Source organism: Phocoena sinus, chromosome 4 (assembly GCF_008692025.1).
Source record: "Phocoena sinus isolate mPhoSin1 chromosome 4, mPhoSin1.pri, whole genome shotgun sequence".
NCBI lineage: Eukaryota > Metazoa > Chordata > Mammalia > Artiodactyla > Phocoenidae > Phocoena > Phocoena sinus.
In genome coordinates this window covers 49,201,889-49,220,886 of record NC_045766.1, presented here as the reverse complement: position 1 = coordinate 49,220,886, position 18,998 = coordinate 49,201,889, and the positions used below count along the sequence as shown (strand labels likewise).

Here is an 18,998-nt window from a genome sequence, read left to right as displayed (position 1 = left end):
CTCCTGAGGAATGCATATCCATATCTTCATGATATATAAAGTCTGCCTTACTTTTTATTTCACCAATGAAAAAGTAAATAACAGCTTATATATGTTATCTTATTGTGAGTCTTGGTAAAATTATTTATTTACTTAACCAACATTTATTAAGTGCCCTCTGGCCTGGATACTGTGCGAGTTGCTAAGAATATTAATAGGAAGAGAGCCTGGCCCCTGCTTTTTGGGAAGAGGGAGCATAGTTGAGTGTGGACGGACGATGAATGTAAACAGATTACTACAGCAGTGTAACTTATATATTTGTTCCTTTGTTGCCTGGGAGAAATAAGGCTTCAAACATGGCATTTTGTTAAAAAAAATACTGGCTTTTTATTTGTTATCCCATGTGTTTCTGCCACTTTGTCATAGCTATGTGGGTCCAGTGCTTGAAATCTGTTTGCCTCATGAAATGCTTATGGACCCAAGGTTTCTAGAAATAATCTAAATCATGCTGAATGAGGGTGCGATCCTATGAGTGACGTTTCCAGGTTCGGATTATTTCTGATGAAAGTGATACATGCAATTAACGTGTATCCTTTTTTTTTTTTTTTTTTTTTTTTTTTTTGTGGTACGCGGGCCTCTCACTGTTGTGGCCTCTCCCATTGTGGAGCACAGGCTCCGGACGTGCAGGCCCAGTGGCCATGGCTCACGGGCCTAGCCGCTCTGCGGCATGTGGGATCTTCCCGGACCGGGGCACGAACCCGTGTCCCCTGCATCGGCAGGCGGACTCTCAACCACTGCACCACCAGGGAAGTCCCACGTGTATCCTTTTAAAATAATACCATTAGGGGGCTTCTCTGGTGGTGCAGTGGTTGAGAATCTGCCTGCCAATGCAGGGGACACGGGTTCGAGCGCTGGTCTGGGAAGATCCCACATGCCGCAGAGCAACTGGGCCCGTGAGCCACAACTACTGAGCCTGCGCGTCTGGAGCCTGTGCTCCGCAACAAGAGAGGCCGCGATAGCCAGAGGCCCACACACCGCGATGAAGAGTGGCCCCCGCTCGCCGCAACTAGAGAAAGCCCTCGCGCAGAAACGAAGACCCAACACAGCAAAAATAAATTAAAAAAAAATAATACCATTAGAAAAGAAATTTTCCCCTCTGCTAATCTCTCCCTGCTTGTGCAAATCCTGTGTGTATTTCCAAGTCCAGCCTGGTGCCCACCTTTTCTTTTCAGCCTTCCTTGAGTGTGTTGTTTGTATCCATCTCCCCCCGCCGCAACCCGCATCTGAACTCCCTTGGCATTTCCATTGTGTTTTGCTAAACTCCATCGCGTCTCCTTGAGTCGGGTCCTTGAGAAATGGGTTCCAGCAAATGCTGCCTCCTTATTCCTCAGACCCCACAGTACCCTTCAGTCTCAGGCTCCTGCCCCAGTAGACCTGCCTGGCGAACTGGAATCCTCAGGACTCCCTTAACTGTTTTTTCCTAGGCTCTGGAGCTGAGAAAGCCCCAGGTCTGCTATGAATTCCTTCTCCTGCGGCTCATGCTGGCGGCCCCTCCCATGCCTTCCTCAGCATTTTCCAAGCCGTAGGTACCCTCAGCTTAGGTACCTTACCATGACCACTGCCTGAGCAGGCAGAGCCAGCTGCCCCCTTTCTCTCTCTCCTCATTCCTTCCATTAAAACTCCATCCTCAAATCCTATAAAATGGAATAAGCTGAACATTATTTTGTAGTGGCCCTAATAGGCAGTTTTGTCCTTCAAGGGTGGCCACCCTTGAGCGTGGGTTCAGGAGTGGAAAATTTGTGATGGGCATGTTTTATTTTTGTACTAATGGATAACAACCCAACTTCACCCTGGCAAAATTCTTTCATGCTTGTGTTTCATTTCAACTTTAGTACAACCCTGAAAGGCAGGCAGGGAAATGGTATTCTTATTTCTACTTTATAGGAGAAAAAACCAAGAACTAGAGAATTTCAGTGGATTTGGTCAATGTCAGAAAAAACTGTAAATGTTGAAGTCAGGTTCAAAACTATGATCTTCTAAACCACAGTCCTTTCATTTCTCTTCATTTATATTACATTTGTTTTCCTCTGTTATTACTAATTAGACATGCTCCTTAAAGGAAGCTCATGTCATGATATCTGAATCTTCTATAACACCAGACAACTCAATTTTCATTCCATTTTATATTAGGGAATTATTAGTATATTATTAAACGTTAGTATACTCTTATCGTTAGTAATAGTTTCCTCATTTAGTGAGGACCTGTTAGGTATCATGCTCCTTGCTGGGTATTTTCCACAAACTTTCCCTCATTCTCACCATAATTCTGCTAAGTAGGTTTTGATCAGTACTTTTGTAACATCAATCTTCACTCGAATCACCTGGGATCTCATTAAAATGTTAATTTTGATTCAGTAGTTCTGGGCAGAGCCCAAGATTCTGTATTTCTAAACCCTCCCAGGTGCTGCGGACCCTGCTGGTCATGGACCACACTTTGAGTAGCATCTGGTTGCTAGGTGAAGAAACTGTGGCTGAAAGAGATTAAGTAATTTTTCAAAGATTACACACCAGGAAGTGGCAAAGCCCCACTCAAACCCTGATCGGTTGGTACACAAATTACTACTCATGCTCCCATGTCACACTACTGATGTGTCAGGCATCACTGTTAAACATCTTGGGAGATCAGAGATAATGAAGACATAGACCTTGCTCCCTGAAGAGCTGCCTTCCAGGGCAGTAAGACAGACACATTTCAGGCAGCTTTGGGGATGCGGTTTAATGTGGAGTTTACACTAATGCAATGTTGGGAGGGTCTTAGGTGTGAAATATGACTTGAGTTGGACCTCAAAGGACTAGTCAGACTTTGACAGGAATGGGAACAAAGGACTTTCTTGACAGCAAGAACAAGAACACAGAACGTAAGAGCATCTTCTGGGCCTGGTGAGCAGTTGGCTATAGCTGATGCATGGAGACAGGCTGCCTGTGCTTTAAAGATACAGCCTGGGGTTGGATGGTGAAATAGAATAGGCCAGGGGAGCCACTGGGGTTTGGGGGAGGGGTCTACAATAGGACATTGTACGTACTCAGGAGATGGGCCCTGGTCAATTTAATGTGATCTAGTTGTTAGTAATCCACTGCCCATAATATGCTGTTGACATCTCCGTAGAATTCTGTGGCCAGTTACAGGTCACTTACTCCACGGTGGCCTTTACTATTGTTCGTATAGAGCCATCTTAATAAAATCTCTTTGCCGGTGGCAATAAAGGATATATTACTTTCTCCCCCCTTTCCAAATTTTTCTAGGCTATGAAAATGCTGTTTTCCCACAGACCAGTAATAAACATTCTTCTTAAAAGAAGCATTGTTCCTTTGGTAGCAACTTGTAATGGGAAAAGTGGAATATAGATAAAAATGCAATCCTGGTCTGAATGGAGACCGGTTTTTCTTTGTGTGAATAACCAGTCAGGTTGCCACGGTGATGCTGATATTATAACTGTTCATGCCAGCAGTCAGAGAATGTTGCCCAATTAGTTATTCTCAGCTGCTAGGTTACCTTGACAGTGGCTCAAAAAGCAGGTTTTGAGTTTAAAGGCACTCAAATGAGCATCAGAGGACTTGTAGTTCTGCTGTTCTCAGTGTGGTACTAGGACTACAAGCCCCAGCATGCCCTGGTTTAGTCCATACAGGATGTGGTCAGCCACGAAAGCGCAAACTCCATTTTTCAATTCGGTTTCCCCCACCCTCCTTAGTAACAAAGGGTTCCAAGGATTCCTGTGTCACCAGTCAGCTTTGTAAGGGTTTTCATTGTTTCCAGGGCTGCCTTCAGATGTTGCAGGTTGGAGACAGTGCGGAGAATGTGCATTTTGGCATTGGACATTGATCTTATGTAGGTTACTCTCTTAGCCTCAGTTTTCTCTCTTGTGAACAATCTACCTTACAGGATCAATGCAGAGATCAAATAAAATAATTTTTGCAAAATGCTCTGTACAATGTCTGTGGTATAGGAGATACCTAGTAAAAAGTGATTCTTCTGAGATATTGTTTCAGAAATCGTAAAACATTGTACAGTGAGATTATTATTGTCACCATATTTGGGTCATTTCTGTCAGTCAGAACAGGCTAAGACGTGCTGTGATAACAAATAATCTTAGAGACTTAATACAACTAAAGTTTATTTCTTGACCATGCCACATGTCCAGAGCCCATCAGGAGAGACTCTGTCCATCAGCTAACCAAGGATACAGACTAGAGGAGGCTTCATGTCCACATATGCTTCCATAGTTATCAAAATATCTCACACTAACAATCAAATATTCCCTCTGAAAGTGGCACATCACTTACGCTCACATTGCGTTGGCCAAAGCAAATCATGTGGCCACACCCAACGTAAAGAGGGGTGAGGAAGTGCCATCCTGTAGTGTGCCAGTGGAAGGAGAAGAGGAATATCTGTTGAACAACTATAATATCTGCAACCTCTACCAAAGCAAAGGCTGATGAAGAAGAGTACTTTAAAGAAGTACTGTTAGTTTAACACAAATAAATAAAAATATCTGAACAGTAAACTTCAAAGTAAATGAATTAGAATTCAGCTGTATTGGACAGAAAACCCTAAATATTAGAGAGTTTAGGAAGATAAAAGTTTATTTCTCTCTCAATTTAAAGAAGTCCAGATATAGGCAGTCCAGTGGTGGTACGGTAGTTCCATGGCCATCAGAGACTTAGAATCATTTTATTGTTCTGCCATAACAACCTAGCGTGAGGCTTCCATTTGTAAATTCACCTCAGGGTCAGAAATGGCTGCAGGGCTCCAGCCATCACATCTACATTCCAGGGAGCTGGAAGGAGGAGGTTGGAGGACAAAAGAGTGCTTCTCTCAGCTAAGTCAGCTCCATTTGAGCAACCCTTCTGAAAGTCCCACACAATAATTCTGCTTACTCATCACTGACCAGAACTTAGTCACATATTCACCCCTAGCTTCAAGGAAGCTAGGGCATGTAGTTTTTGATCTGGGTGCTTTGTCTCCCAAATAAAATTGGGAGTTTTTGTTACTAAGGACCAAAGGGAGGATGGACATTGGGTGGCACTGGGCACTTCCTGCTCTAGTAACTTAAGATGGAAGCTTTGCTTAAGCATGAATGAGAAGGGGAAGATTGCTGTGTACCCTATCATTTTCTAACCTGTGCTCCACAGAACACCAGTGCTTAGAGAGACACAAGGGTCCCTTAAAAAGTGTTCTACAGCCAGACAGGTTTGGGAATGTGGAAAGCTTGGCCTTCTCTTGGAGATTTCCAGGGCATATTAATACATTAAAGGCTCTGAGAGGCCCTGCAATAAAGAAAGAGCTAAATTGCTAACCTTTTAAACTCGGTGTTCCCAAACCTCTTTGACAATGGAAATTCATTGCCTTTGGAAGTCTGGAGGGACACAGAGAAGTTTAGTTTGAGCTTCTTCGATTTGCAAAACTATTTAGACCCTTGAAAAGATGGTCTAAAGCCCCCATTCAAAAAAGTATCCACCCTGTAAAACAAACAAACTTGTATATCCTTAGTGCTAGCCTAGTCATAGGGACAAAAGCCTTGAAGAAAAAAAATAGACCAGATGCCAGTGAAGCCTTGTCAAAAACAATCTGTGTAAGAGTTGTTGTTAACCAGCCATCTGTGCCATTAGTGGCGACACCAAATGATGCACTGGGATGGGCTCACACTGCTGTCTTCCAGATGACAGGCCCCTGCCCCAGGCTGATGTTGATGGGCTCTTGGCTGTTTCTCCATAGCTCTTAGCCGTGCCGCCCCTCTCTGGAAGTGAGAGTCATAGGGGATCCAGCCAGCCAATACTAACCTCCTCATCCCACAGAGAGGGCCTGTTGTCCACTACACGGTTGCTTATAGGTGTGGGGAGAAAGGCCGAAAATGCTTTCAAGCAAATGTGTGCCGTTGGTCTGTTGGAAGCAGGCGGTAAATGAGTACCTTTGGGGGAAGGGTTAAGGCTCCTTTTTCCAAAATGGAACCTTGGATGCTTTCCTAATCTTTCTTACTTAATTATTTAGGTAATCAGTTCTTGTCTTTAAAGTCCATCTGCTGCAATTGCTCCCTTTTTTCTTCATCTAAGCATCTTTGAAAAGGCAAAATGCCAAAATCTTTGCTAGTCTGGTTCCCATCATTTCGACCTCGTGTTGCTGGAAATGCCGGAAAGTTACCTTGTCCTGACAGGCCTAGAGAGATCCCATCTTTGCATATCTGTAAACTGTATGATACATTTCCCCAAACAGCTGTATAATCTCTGAGACAACCTGATGGTGGGAAGGAAGGGGCCGGGGTGGGAGGCCTTTATGTACATATTGACCTTTAAAGCAAGTTAAATGTTTGAGCTGGAACAGACTGTGGGAGAGTTGAGGCAAGTCCTGGAAGGTGGAGATCCCTTCCTTGTCCAAAATCTGCCATGTGACCTAGTATCCTGGAGAATTCTCTCCGGCTGCTTCATGAAGTTATGTGCCTTTCCCTGACTTCAGTTGTGTTGGAAATTTTCCCTGAAGAGAGTGGTGGGTTCTGTTTGTTCCGCATGTGCACAGGCAGGTTTGTGGCCACAGCTCAGGGACTCCAGGTCAGGAAGGGTGAGACGGGCTGGCTGGGAATCCCAAGAGTTGACAAAGGATTACAGTACCCAAATCAGAATAAATTTCCAAGTTACATTATAAGCCTTTCTCAGCTCTCTTTTTAATTTTTTTAAAAAAATTATTTATTTATTTATTTATGGCTGCGTTGGGTCTTTGTTGCTGCGTGCGGGCTTTCTCTAGTTGCAGCGAGTGGGGGCTACTCTTTGTTGCGGTGCGCGGGCTTCTCATTGCGGTGGCTTCTCTTGTTGCGGAGCACGGCCTCTAGGCGCGCAGGCTTCAGTAGTTGTGCCACGTGGGCTCAGTAGTTGTGGCGCGTGGGCTCTAGAGTGCAGGCTCAGTAGTTGTGGCGCACGGGCTGAGTTGCTCCGCGGTATGTGGGATCTTCCCAGACCAGGGCTCGAACCCGTGTCGCCTGCATTGGCAGGCAGATTCTTAACCACTGCGCCACCAGGGAAGTCTTCTTTTTAATTGTATGTTCCTAATTATGCATGCCCATTTTTGCGATATAAGCCAGTAAACAACCATCAACAATTATGTAGAATTCTTTGTTTTTTCTTGTAAGGAAATACAGTTGATCCTTGAACGACCTGGGTTTTAACTGTACAGGTCCACTTATAAGCAGATTCTTTTCAATAAATACCTACTACAGTACTACACCATCCGTGGCCGGTTGAATCCATGGATGCAGAACTGTGGCTACACAGGGCCAACTGTAAAGTCATATGAAGATATTCAGCACCCCTAACCCCTGCATCGTTCAAGGGACAACTGTAATTTGGAACTAAGCTAAATATGAGTGTGAATATACAAGGTCTGTGAACTGAGAAAAGTATATTTTGAAAAATCCCATTCATCTATGCTGATATGTACTTGTGACCTAGTAAATTCATTGTTTCAATGATATCAACTTGGCGATGTGTGATAAATCTTGTTACATCGTTTCTGGGTGTGAAATAAATTCACTTCTCAACACAAGTACCTGGAATTTACACCTGAATACTGGTGCCTACATTCCCCCTCCCCCCAGCGCCAGTTCCTGCTCTCTTCCCTTCTAGGTCCACTGTTTGAAAGACAGTGAGTGATTACTTTGGTTTAGCAAAGGATTTTACTGAACACAGAGAAAGACTAAAAGTCAAAGGACTTGGGGTCTTGAACTTAATCTGCTACTAACTAGTTGAGACCTTGGACACGCCACCTAAACTCTTCTTGTTGGAAAAACCTATGATTTTATGAGTATATAGGACTTGCCTGCGCCTCACTTTGTTCTTCTGTAAAAAAATGAGGAGAGGGATTTTACTGATAAAATCGCAGAAATCCCTGCTCCAGATGTCAGAGATCTTATCGTAAGGTGGCTTTTGGTGGTGGAACTGGTGACACCAGTGGGGACATGATTCATCCAGCAGCTATTTATTAAGTCTATAATTTATTAGGTCTATATTATATATTTATATTAAGTCTATATTTATTAGGTCTATAATGTCCCAGTCATTGATCTGAGTAGTGGGGGCACTGCAGTGAACCAAACCAGTATGTCTTTCCTTCTTAGAATTTGCATTCTATGATAAGGAATTATTAACAAACACTTTTGAGTACTTACATTATGCCAGACGTTGCTTTAAATGTTTTCTATATATTAATTATTTTGTAGTAATCCTTGGAAGTAAGTACTACTATTATCACTCTTTTACAGTTGAGGGAACTGAGGCACAGAGAGGTTAAATAATCTGTTCAAGGTCACAGCTAGTAAAGGGGAAAGCTGGGACCAGCGTCAGGCTTTCTGGCTGTAGTCTGTGGTCTTAACTACTATGGTTTACTGCTTCTCACTGACAATTAATTGGTTAACTTAAAGTACTCAGTGTTCATCCTAGCTGATGGCAAAGTAAGAAAAAAAGAAACGGAAGCTTTGGATGGAAATCTCAGCGCCCGCTTGGTCTCCGTGTCTGGGACTCCAGGCTCTGATGGGAAGGAGGGGCATCGAGCAGCTGTGGCACATTTTACTTCCGGGTCCCCAGCCACTTGCCTGGTTGCCTCTGCCTGGTTTGAGGTTACGGGCCCTTCTCTGGCTCTATGGTTCAACTGCAAGGCCTTCATCAACCCCACAGCCCCAAGTTAATTTCAGCATCGGCCATTTGTAGAGAAGTGAGAAATAGTGATGGGCTTGGATTAAAAATATCTGGATTTGAATTCTGCCTCTACTACCGACAATGCTGTCATCTTGGCAACTTTTTTTTTTTGCGGTACGCGGGCCTCTCACTGTTGTGGCCTCTCCCGTTGCGGAGCACAGGCTCCGGATGCGCAGCCTCAGCGGCCGTGGCTCACGGGCCCAGCCTCTCCGCGGCATGTGGGATCTTCCCGGACCGGGGAACGAACCCGTGTCCCCTGCATCGGCAGGCGGACTCTCAACCACTGCGCCACCAGGGAAGCCCATTGGGCAACTTTTAATGATACCAGCAGCGAGGGCAATAATAGCAGTAGCGTTTTTTGTTAAGCACTACTGTGCATAAAGCTAAATGCTTTGTATATGTTGTTTCTGATCCTCTGAACAATCCTCATGGGATGTATGTTTCTCCTCACTTTGCCGTCTGGCCTTGACTGCTGTTTCTACCACATACTATTTAACCTTGAGCAAGTTAATTCCTTGAAGCTTTTGTTTCATCACCTGGAAATTGGGGTTAGTAATATCTACTTCCCACAGTCGCTAAGAAGATTAAATATGAAAATGTATATAAAGCATTTAGGCCATTGTCTATCCCAGAGACGGTAATAATGACCATTATAGGTTAAGGTCTCACCCCTATTAATCTGAAGAGCCAGGTTTCAGATCTCATTCTAGAGGCTGCTTCTTGAGGACAGGCGGGAGATGCAGCGTCCCGAGTGGAGCAGGTGAGCTGTGGTAGGCATGGGGAAGCTGGTCCACTGCCGCTGGCTGCTGAATATGAGTAGCCGGTGGAACTGGGACCCGAGCAGGAAGTGGGGAGGCTCCGGTCCCCCTGACCTGAGGGCTAGCAGCTACCAGTATTGAGGGCCGTGTCCCTTGAGGTTTGGCTGGGACCATGTCCAGAACCTGCCAGAGTTAGTATTGGTAGAAGGATGCCAGCCAAGGATACTGTCCAGCCAAGCACAGCCGTAAGGGGCAGTGGGCATCCTGGAGTCAGCCTGCACTTAGCATCGCCCTTCCCAGAGGACAACAAAGGACGTGTGGCATTGGGGAGGTGCCCAGCTTGTGTGGGATACAGCCTTGCAAAGACCGCAGGCCAAGCGGGACTCTCCCATTTTACAGATGGGGAAATCAGAATATGAGAGGTCAAATCCCACCAGCAAGGAGCAGAATCCCGACGTGAAGCACCAATCCTCTGATAGCTCCTCAGAGCTTAATTTATATAGATGATCAAGTGAGAAAATTCAGCAACCAGTGTTTTATGTTATTTTTGTATGTCTTTTTTACTTGAATTATCTGTCCCATTTGAGAGGCATGGCTTGGGCAGTATGTTAATGAAGAGAAATCCGGGCTGTTTTGTAGATCTCCCCGGAATATGCTCTCGGAGCACTTTTTTTTTTTTTTTTTTTTTTTTGCGGTACGCGGGCCTCTCAGTGTTGTGGCTTCTCCCGTTGCGGAGCACAGGCTCCAGACGCCCAGGCTCAGCGGCCATAGCTCACGGGCCCAGCCGCTCCGGGGCATGTGGGATCTTCCCGGACCGGGGCACGAACCCATGTCGCCTGCATCGGCAGGCGGACTCTCAACCACTGCGCCACCAGGGAAGCCCTCGGAGCACCTTTTATTTTTCCTGCATGTCTCTTGTCATTGTAATTTAATGACTGTGTATGTGTAGTTATCTGCTTATGTCTATTCCTTCATCAGCCTGGAAACACCAGGAGGCAGGGCCAGTGTACCGCCTGCTTCCACCCCAGACAGTAGGTGCGTGGGAGGGTGCCGGTAGCGCCCAGGGACTGAATAAACCCCATTGTGCAAGGCAAGACCTTTCGCTCCTCAGACCCTCACGTTAGGAGGGAAGGTCAGTGAAAAATGTTTCGAGGGACCTGGCCTGGCTGTGAGTGCAGCACGGACTAGAATTGGGGGTGCTGTGTTGAGTCAGCACGATGGTTCCCAGTGCTCTACTTACTTTGGAATAACGATGGTGTTGAAAAGCCTGAAGGCTCAAGATAAATATGGAAAGTTCTCCTACTGTTCCTGTTTTCTTTGTCCTGTTTTGCTTTTGTAAGCATATGCTTGTCAGTTAGGGCTGAAACCGAACAAATCAGCTGCTAAATATGGTTCTAAGAGAAATAACATTTTGGTCTTTTTAAGGCCCGTGAGTTTGGAGTAAGCACAGTCTTTTAGCAGATGTCAGTAGGGAATCTGTGGGGTAGGCAGTCATTCTGGGAGCCGTATCAGCCGTCCATATTCTGCGAGGGTTTATTTCACCCTGACGCAGAACTGGTGACCTCAAGTGAAAGATCTGGCACAGAACGGCCATGTCTTGAAGAAGAGGAGTTTGGGAGAAGGGTTGTCTAGAGTCTGTACGAGCTCCCAATTTCTCTCTTGATTTCATTTTCAGAGAAGGGGGAAAGGGCTGGGAAGGATATGTATCATCGTTTATGATGCTAAGGAAGTAGTTATCCTAGTTATATATTTAGGTTTGGCTTTTCCAGTCTTTGGGATTTAGTCCAGAGATGTTATTTAGTATTCTGATAAATCCAGTGTCATTCAGGGGACCTGGAAGAATTAAAGTATAACTCAGTGACTGGGAATATTAACTCCTAGATCTTAAATCACTCCACCCTGCTGAGAAGTCAGACTTGAGCCTGCCGATGCCACCTGAATTTCATCAGCTGATAGACGAGAGAATTTATTCCAGCATCCCAGGAGCCCCGAAAAGTTAACGCGTCTTTCCAAGTGTCTCGCTGATTTCTAAAGAGACACTTGTTTGTCCATAAATATCTGACTCTGTTTGTTAAACATGTGGCGATCTTGGTTAATAAACAATCGGTGTTCTTTTACTGGCTTTATGAGTTGAAAATATTTGAAACACACCCTGAATTTTTCTGTAGCATATTCCTTGTGTATTAAATGAATTCTTTTTTCAAAGGGGAAAAGAAAAGGAAGGAAAGAGGTTAATATTTATTGAAGTCCTATTAAGTATCAGGCCCTGAGCTAGTCTACACACTTTCACAGTCTTCACAGTAACCCTGCCTGGGACATACTATTGTTCCCTTTTTAGAGATGGAGAAACTGAGACTCAGGGCAGTTTTGAAACTTGCCCAGGGCTGGAGAGCTAGCAAGTGGAAAATCAAGGGCCGGGAATTCTGATTCTGTGAAGCTGATGGGGTGGTGAGTGGTTAAGGGCCTGGGGTTTGCAGTCTGACCCATCCTGGCTCAGCCACCCATTGTTGGTGTGACCTCGACTTAGTTCTTACTTTCTCTGAACCTCCGTTTCCTCCTCTGTAAAACAAAGAGGAGGACAGCAACCACTTGATAGAGTTGCAATAATTAAATAATCTCTCCATGGAAAGTGCTTAGAATAGTACCTAGCACATAAGTGCTCATGAAATGTTAGTGATTATTGTTATTTTTATTATTATGACTAATCAAATTTGCCTTCATCAGTAACTTGCTGAAAAGTTACAGTTTCTTTCGTGCAACAGCATGTCTTTTGATATGTCGTTATATTTCATTATGAAATAATGTAACCTGCTCTACCATAGAATTAAATGTTCTTTTCAGCCTCTCAGCAAAGGTTAAGATCTGAATAAAGGCATGTGTAGCCAACAGGGATTCCTGACTTTGGTAAATGTCAATGATTTGCTCATTTCTCCTTGGTGTATGTAACCTTCTTCCATGCTGCCCATCCCGGCTTTACGACGAGCCTCTAAGCAAACATGAGAGGGAGGATTAAGCTGATTCTTTTCTCTTACCCTTCCTGTCTTTGGAACATGATCATTAGGCACAGTGTCTTCTCCTTGTTGCATTGCACGTGGCTGCATCCTGACAGCCTGTCTTCTCCACGTACCGGAGGCACAGCTTACAACAATGGCCCTTATGAATTTTCTTTAGAGCTGGGAAGACCATAGGAGCTTATGCATGTGACAGTTTTATGCGGTTGGGAGCCGGGTCAGGGGAGTGAGGAAGGGGCAGTGGCTGGGACAGCTGTGTCTAGATGGAAAAAGAAATGACGTAAGCTTGTTAGACCTTTGGCTCTACATTCTGATCCCATTTTTTGCGACTTCCTCTACTTATATTGTGGAGCATTATGGGACATCAACCTTATTGAGTAAATAGTTATGTCTAGCAGTTGTGTGTTGGACACCATGCTAAGTGCTGGAAACACTAAGATAAATACGCTCCGTGCTTGCTCTCAGGCCATTTGCAATTCATCAAGAGAGAGAAATGGAAGAGGGGACCTCACTGTGTGAGAGCGGTTATCATGGAGCCATGCACAACGTGCTATGGGGGCAGAGAGGCGGGGGCACTAGTTTGAGACAGGCTTCACAGAGGAGGTGTCACACTGGACCTTCAAGGATGGGCTTTGCCTCATAGAGAATAGTAGAAGGAATAATCATGGCGGGCAGACAGTATGAACCAAGGCAGAGAGACATGGCTAAGTGTGATGTGTCAGGGAACTGAGGTTTGAAGCGGTTGGATGTAGCACAAAATGATGGAACGCGAAGCTGGGAATGAAAGCTGGGCCTAAGAATGACAGGACCTTGACTTTCAATTTGAACCACCTTGTGTAGGACTTTAAAGCCTGGTGTGTTGTGTTTAGAAATGTCTATTTTAGAAAGATTGGTGTGAAGGATAGCTTGAAAGGAGGAGAGAACTGATTGAAATAAACAGTCCCAGCAAGAAGATGGTGAGGGCTGTTGTATGAAGAGGGTTGAGTAGACGGATATGGTGGACCTCTGGAGATAAAACCCTTAGTACTTAGTGGACAACAGGAGCATGGAACCTTGGGCTCAGCCAACCTTTAAGGTATGGGCAGGAGAAAGAAAAATCTCTCTGAGAGACTGGATGATGGAAGAGAAAGGAGGGGGTGGATTTCACCAAGAGTGGCGATGCTCAGCAGTGTCAGTGCCTCAGAGGGAACAACCAGGACAGACTGAGAAGAGACCATTACAAACAAGAGATCGAGCTCACTGGTGAGCCAGGAGAAATTACTTTAGAGTCCTGCAAGAATGGAGAACACAGCTGAATGCTTACAACATTCAAGCTATATCAGTATTCCCCAAGAAAGTCTCGGACATTTATATGCATTTGTGTAAGGGAATATTCACAAACATCCAGCTGTCCAGGTACTTGAATTGGGGGAGAGGGAATAGGGAAGCTTAGAGTCAGTGCTAAGTTCAAGTGTCCCTGAACAATAGCTCTGCCTTGTGCTTTCTAGGGTCTCAGAGAGCCCCCTCCTTGCAAACACCATGACTCTAATGGTGCCGTTTTGTCTTGTTACTGTCAGTATACTGTAGAAGGTAGATGCTTGGAGACTTCTCTTCTAGTTCCAAGTGGGTCCTCATTTCTAGCCAGGATGCTTGTAGTGGATGCCATGGTGTGTCACCCAGATTCCCTGTCCACTGCTGAGGTGCTCATTTCCACCTGCTGGGAGTGTAGGTGGCTAGCGATGGTTCTCACCTGGGAATTGTCCTCGGCTGAAGAGTGTCCCTTCACCCAAGATCATAACCTCTGGGATGGGGATGGGGGACAGCCTGCATGCAATGACTAGTCAATGGAGGTGGGGGAAAGAGGCCCCCATGCCTCAAGGTAGGGTAATTCTGAAGAGTCATCCCAACTCCAGAGCTCCTGTGGGAGCAGATGAAGTCTTTGTTCCACTGCATTGCATTGACTTCCTTCATCCGGTCAGTCCAGGCCTTCTTCAGTCACTCCCCACTGGCGTTATGAGGCACATCCCGGTTAACCCTCTGTGTAAATCTCGGTGATTCTCAGAGTCTGTTTCCTGGGGAACCGCCCTAATTTGATGACTGTTTCCGGTTTGGTTGCTTACCCAAGGTGGGATGCCAATCAAACTCTGTAGTCCCTCTGACTTTTGCTTCTGAGCCCGTTGATGTATCCAGTGGGAAGAGCCTCTCTCCCAGCAGCTGGAATGAAAGTCTTGGCATTGAACCTTCTTGGCTCCGACTGGCCGGACCAATATGCCTATGAATGGACTATTTGAGGAGAGGAAGGAACCTGGGAGTCAGCTGCCTGGCTCGTATTGAGACCTGCCCATTACATCCCAGCCCTGAGGAGAGGTCTGTGAGGTGGGGCGATCCCTGGGTGCAGAAGTGGGTCCCGCTCTGCACCTCCCTCTCCTGCCACCCTGCTTACGCTTCCCGGGCTCCTTATGGCAGCTGGTACTCACCATCCTACATCTCCTTTCTTTTGTTCATATTTTTTTTTTAGTCAAGAAAAATGAATGTTGAAAACACAATTGAGGGGCTTCCCTGGTGGCGCAGTGGTTAAGAATCTGCCTGCCGGTGCAGGGGACATGGGTTCGAGCCCTGGTCCGGGAAGATCCCACATGCCGCGGAGCAACTAAGCCCGTGCGCCACAACTGCTGAGCCTGCGCTCTAGAGCCCGCAAGCCATAACTGGTGAGCCTGTGTGCCACAACTACTGAAGCCCGCGTGCCTAGAGCCCGTGCTCCGCAACAAGAGAAGCCACCGCAATGAGAAGCCCGTGCACTGCAAGGAAGAGTAGCCCCCGCTCACCACAACTAGAGAAAGCCCGCGTGCAGCAACGAAACCCAATGCAGCCAAAGAGAAATAAACAAATAAATAAATATTAAAAAAAGAAAACAACACACAATTGAGATATTTCAAGCAAATGTAGGACCTCTCTTGAAATTTGTTGCAGAAACACCACTGCACAAACAAACTACTGGGAAGCACAGCTTAGAAACAAACAGCAGCTGCCACCACTTGTGGGCTACTTCTCCCCCTTTTCCTCATTTCCTTCTAATCCCATTCATAATAAAACCTGCTGCTCTAATGGCCTAGTAGTTTAACAAACACGATTTTTCTTTCCCATCTTGAGGCACCTCCCAGGTGGCCTTGACAGTGACTTTTAGCTCTGGGGTCTCCGTCTGCAGAGCTCTAGGTCCTTTTCCCATGTTTTCCTGTCTCATGGTTCCATCTGGGATGATGTCCACAGCTCCCTGACCAGGTGGGGCATAGCTGGAACTTCTGGACTTCTCCATCTGTCGGGACATGAGTCTGGAGTGGGGTTTCTTGCCTTCCTGTCTTTATAGCAATGGATAATGCTAATTGCAGTCTTTGTGAGTGACTCAGTGCTTCAGCTGTTGCTATTTTGTCCTATTTTTTTCTTTTTTAATTTGTTTTCTATGTGAGATTTTTGAAGACACAACACAAAGGGCTATTCTTGGGCCTGATTTGCTGAAGACTGTCACTTTAAAGAGCTCTAACTTGTCACCTCCAACTCATTTGTCCCCTTCCCTGTGAATAGCAGCCCCTCTCCCTTTAAATGCTACTAGAGGTGTGGGATTCCTCAGCTTAAAAATGATTCCTGTCAGATATTAGGTTTGCTGACTACATGCAGGTGTGGTGCTAGGCCCTCACTTACTCTTCCCCAGAGCTCTGCTGGGTAGATGTCCTCTCCGTTTTATCTGCGTGGAGACTGAGTTGCTCTCCCAGGGGAGAGATCTGGGATCACGCCGCCAGACAAGGCAGAGCTGGGGCTCGGCCCAGGCCTGTCTGAAGCTAAAATCCAGGCTTTCCCCCGCCTGATTCTCAGTCACCGTCACACCATATGGCAGTGCTCTGTAAACCTGTTGACTGGAGAGGGGAAATGCTTTTTAGGCCAGAGGCTGACGTTTTTTTCATTTGTCCCCCAGAGTTTTTTTTAAAGTGAGTTCGTGCCTAACATTTAAAAACGAGATCTCACATGAAAGAAAATGTTCAGTTTTTCTTCAAAAAAATCTTCAGACCTGGCAAGACTGCGCTCATAGGTTGACATGACAACGATTGGTTCCAGCTGGCCCCCCTGCCCGCCAAAGGGGACGTGACTTCCTCAGTTTGTCACAGGCCCCTGCGGTCCCCTCACTCTTTTCCGTTACTTGCCCGGCCTCTGTGGACGTGGATGTTTGTGATTCGTGAGCTAGGCCTTTAAAGAAATCATTTCTGTCCAGTTAGGAATCAGAGGAGGCCAAAGGCACTTTCTGTCTCTGAGTTGAATCTCATAGGCTTTGATTTTTCTTTTCGACTTTTGGGGATGGTAATTCGATAATAATATCCACGATTATTGGGTATTTATTGAGCGCTCTAACAGAGCTGACTCTGGAGGGTTAGCAGACACCTGTTTGGTGCTAAGAACTTGCATAGTTCTCCAGTTTCCTTTGCATTCTAGATCCTGCCCGGGACTCTCCAGGTCCTGCAGGAACCGGAGGCCAGGCCGCAAAAGCGTACTTAGCAGAGGCAGCATTGTCGAGAGGGGAGATGAATCCAGAGAAATACTTTCTGAGAGAGGAAGTTAGGTTGATTCCATTTTCTCTTGGAAACTGTTGACTTCTGCAGGGAAGATTGCCCCACAACACAGGAGCACTCCTTTCTGAACTGCCAGTGTTCGACACAATGAGCAGCTCAGAAATGTCAAACAGAAGAATCTTCAAAATTGGAACCCCTTCAGGATGGTGAGCCTTTCAGTTTAGCCCGAGGTACCTACCAGTGTATTTCCATTTGACAGTGAGAAATGCATTAATTCTTTTTTAAAATTGTTTCAACGAAGTCTTGTTTCCTTTTGTCTGATTTAAACACATCTCATAGAAATGTAAAATAGAAACAAATAGATTTTGACTCATTTCATAGCCGCAGCTGAATTAAATTTTAATGCTCTTTAATATTAACATATGAGAGCCCCCCCAAAAGCTAAAGTTGTTATTTATTTGCTTATTTTAAATGCGTATTTGCTTTTGATTAAGACAACAGCTAGAATATCGTTTTGACCTTTTATTGTTTATTTTCTTTCAGGATCCTGCAGGGATCTTTGAATTGGTGGAACTTGTTGGCAATGGAACATACGGACAAGTGTATAAGGTAAGTTCCTTGAGCTTGAACATGGCTTATGTGTGGTTTCGGTTCATGAATGCAGAATAGCGGTGCTGTCTGTTCTCACTCATACATGTCTCATAACAGATTTAAAATGACATAATATACTTGTTAATTGACTCTCCATCTTTTTAAATGTATCTGTAGTCCCACTGCCTAAACTGGATTCCGGGATTTGGGCATTTCCCTTCATTATATATTATAGAGCTTATAGCTGACACATGCATTCTGATGGTGCATATATGAAGCTCTTTAAATGTTTCGTTTCTTTACTTTAATCACTGCCAGAACTGGTTTTCAAAGGCGCGAAGGATGCTATTTAGTTTAGAAATTTAAGCTATTAAAGTATCACAGCTGGAAAAGTAGATTTGTTACTGGCCTAGGGCATGAGTTAAATGAATTTAGTGAACAATGTTAGGAGAAAACTGGCCACCTCACAAAGAAAGGCCTAATGGCAGCAACGACTCTTACAAGATAGGAAATACTTAAAAGTTAAACTTGAGCTGAGATTGAGCTGAGGAATGAAAAGTTCTTCTCTCCTTTTTACTAAATTTTTACTTACAAATTCACTCCAAACATGCTTTTAAAACATATTTTCTCCCAGAAAATGATCTGAAAAAGTGATTATTTAGAAAAGTGGGTTGATTCTCCTGATTATCAAAAGAAAATGGAAATTAACTTTTTGGACTAAAGCTCAGGGGGTTTTAGTGAATGAGCTATTGAAATACATGCCTTCAAAAACAAACCAACTGTTTCCGCATGATTATTTCAAGGGAAATATCCATCACTTTCTAGCGTGGTAGTGATATGGGATGGCATTTTCACTACAAATTCTCTCTTGTTGTTCTATTTTTTAAAAATTACTTCTTTGAGTCCTAAACTTCTCTTAGTTGATTAAAATTATTGTAGAAGTCATCCAGATTGTAATATTTCCGATTCTACAGAATGTCAAAAGTATATGTGTGTATATATATATAAATACTTAGGCCTTTATTTACCAGGAGGTACCCTTTGGTGTCCACTCCAGGGGGAAAATTTCTCTCTTGCAAGAAATGATTATTTCCTAAAATGTCAACTCCCTGCAATTAGACAGAATGTAGTCTACTCCAGCTGTTCACTTGACAATGATCCTGTCTGACACAAGAAAGAAAGGTGTCTCAGCAAATGCTTTTAAGTACTTTCAGTGAAGATAATCAGGTTGGAAGGTTGTGCTGTTGCATTTTGAGAAGTTGGATTGAACTTGTGAATTAATGTGAGCTTATGAATTAAGCCCTGATTTATGTAGAGAATTACTTCTGATTCGCTGTCAATTTGGAGAAGCAACTCTGTATAATGCTGTTGGTTTTATAGTGCCATTC

The 18,998-nt window shown here is 44.7% G+C and overlaps 1 protein-coding gene across 5 annotated transcripts in view; it reads left to right on the top strand.

The window, feature by feature from the left end:
• The window catches only part of TNIK (TRAF2 and NCK interacting kinase), a 414,569-nt gene that overhangs the window by 75,469 nt on the left and 320,102 nt on the right, over positions 1-18,998 (top strand). For all 5 annotated transcript variants that reach the window (XM_032631527.1, XM_032631526.1, XM_032631525.1 and 2 more), the window contains exon 2: positions 17,563-17,628. Coding sequence is in view for 1 of the 5 variants with exons in the window: in XM_032631528.1 (XP_032487419.1) it covers positions 17,563-17,628 (66 nt within the window). In the remaining 4 variants the exon portion in view is untranslated. The remainder of the gene's footprint in view (positions 1-17,562; positions 17,629-18,998) is intronic.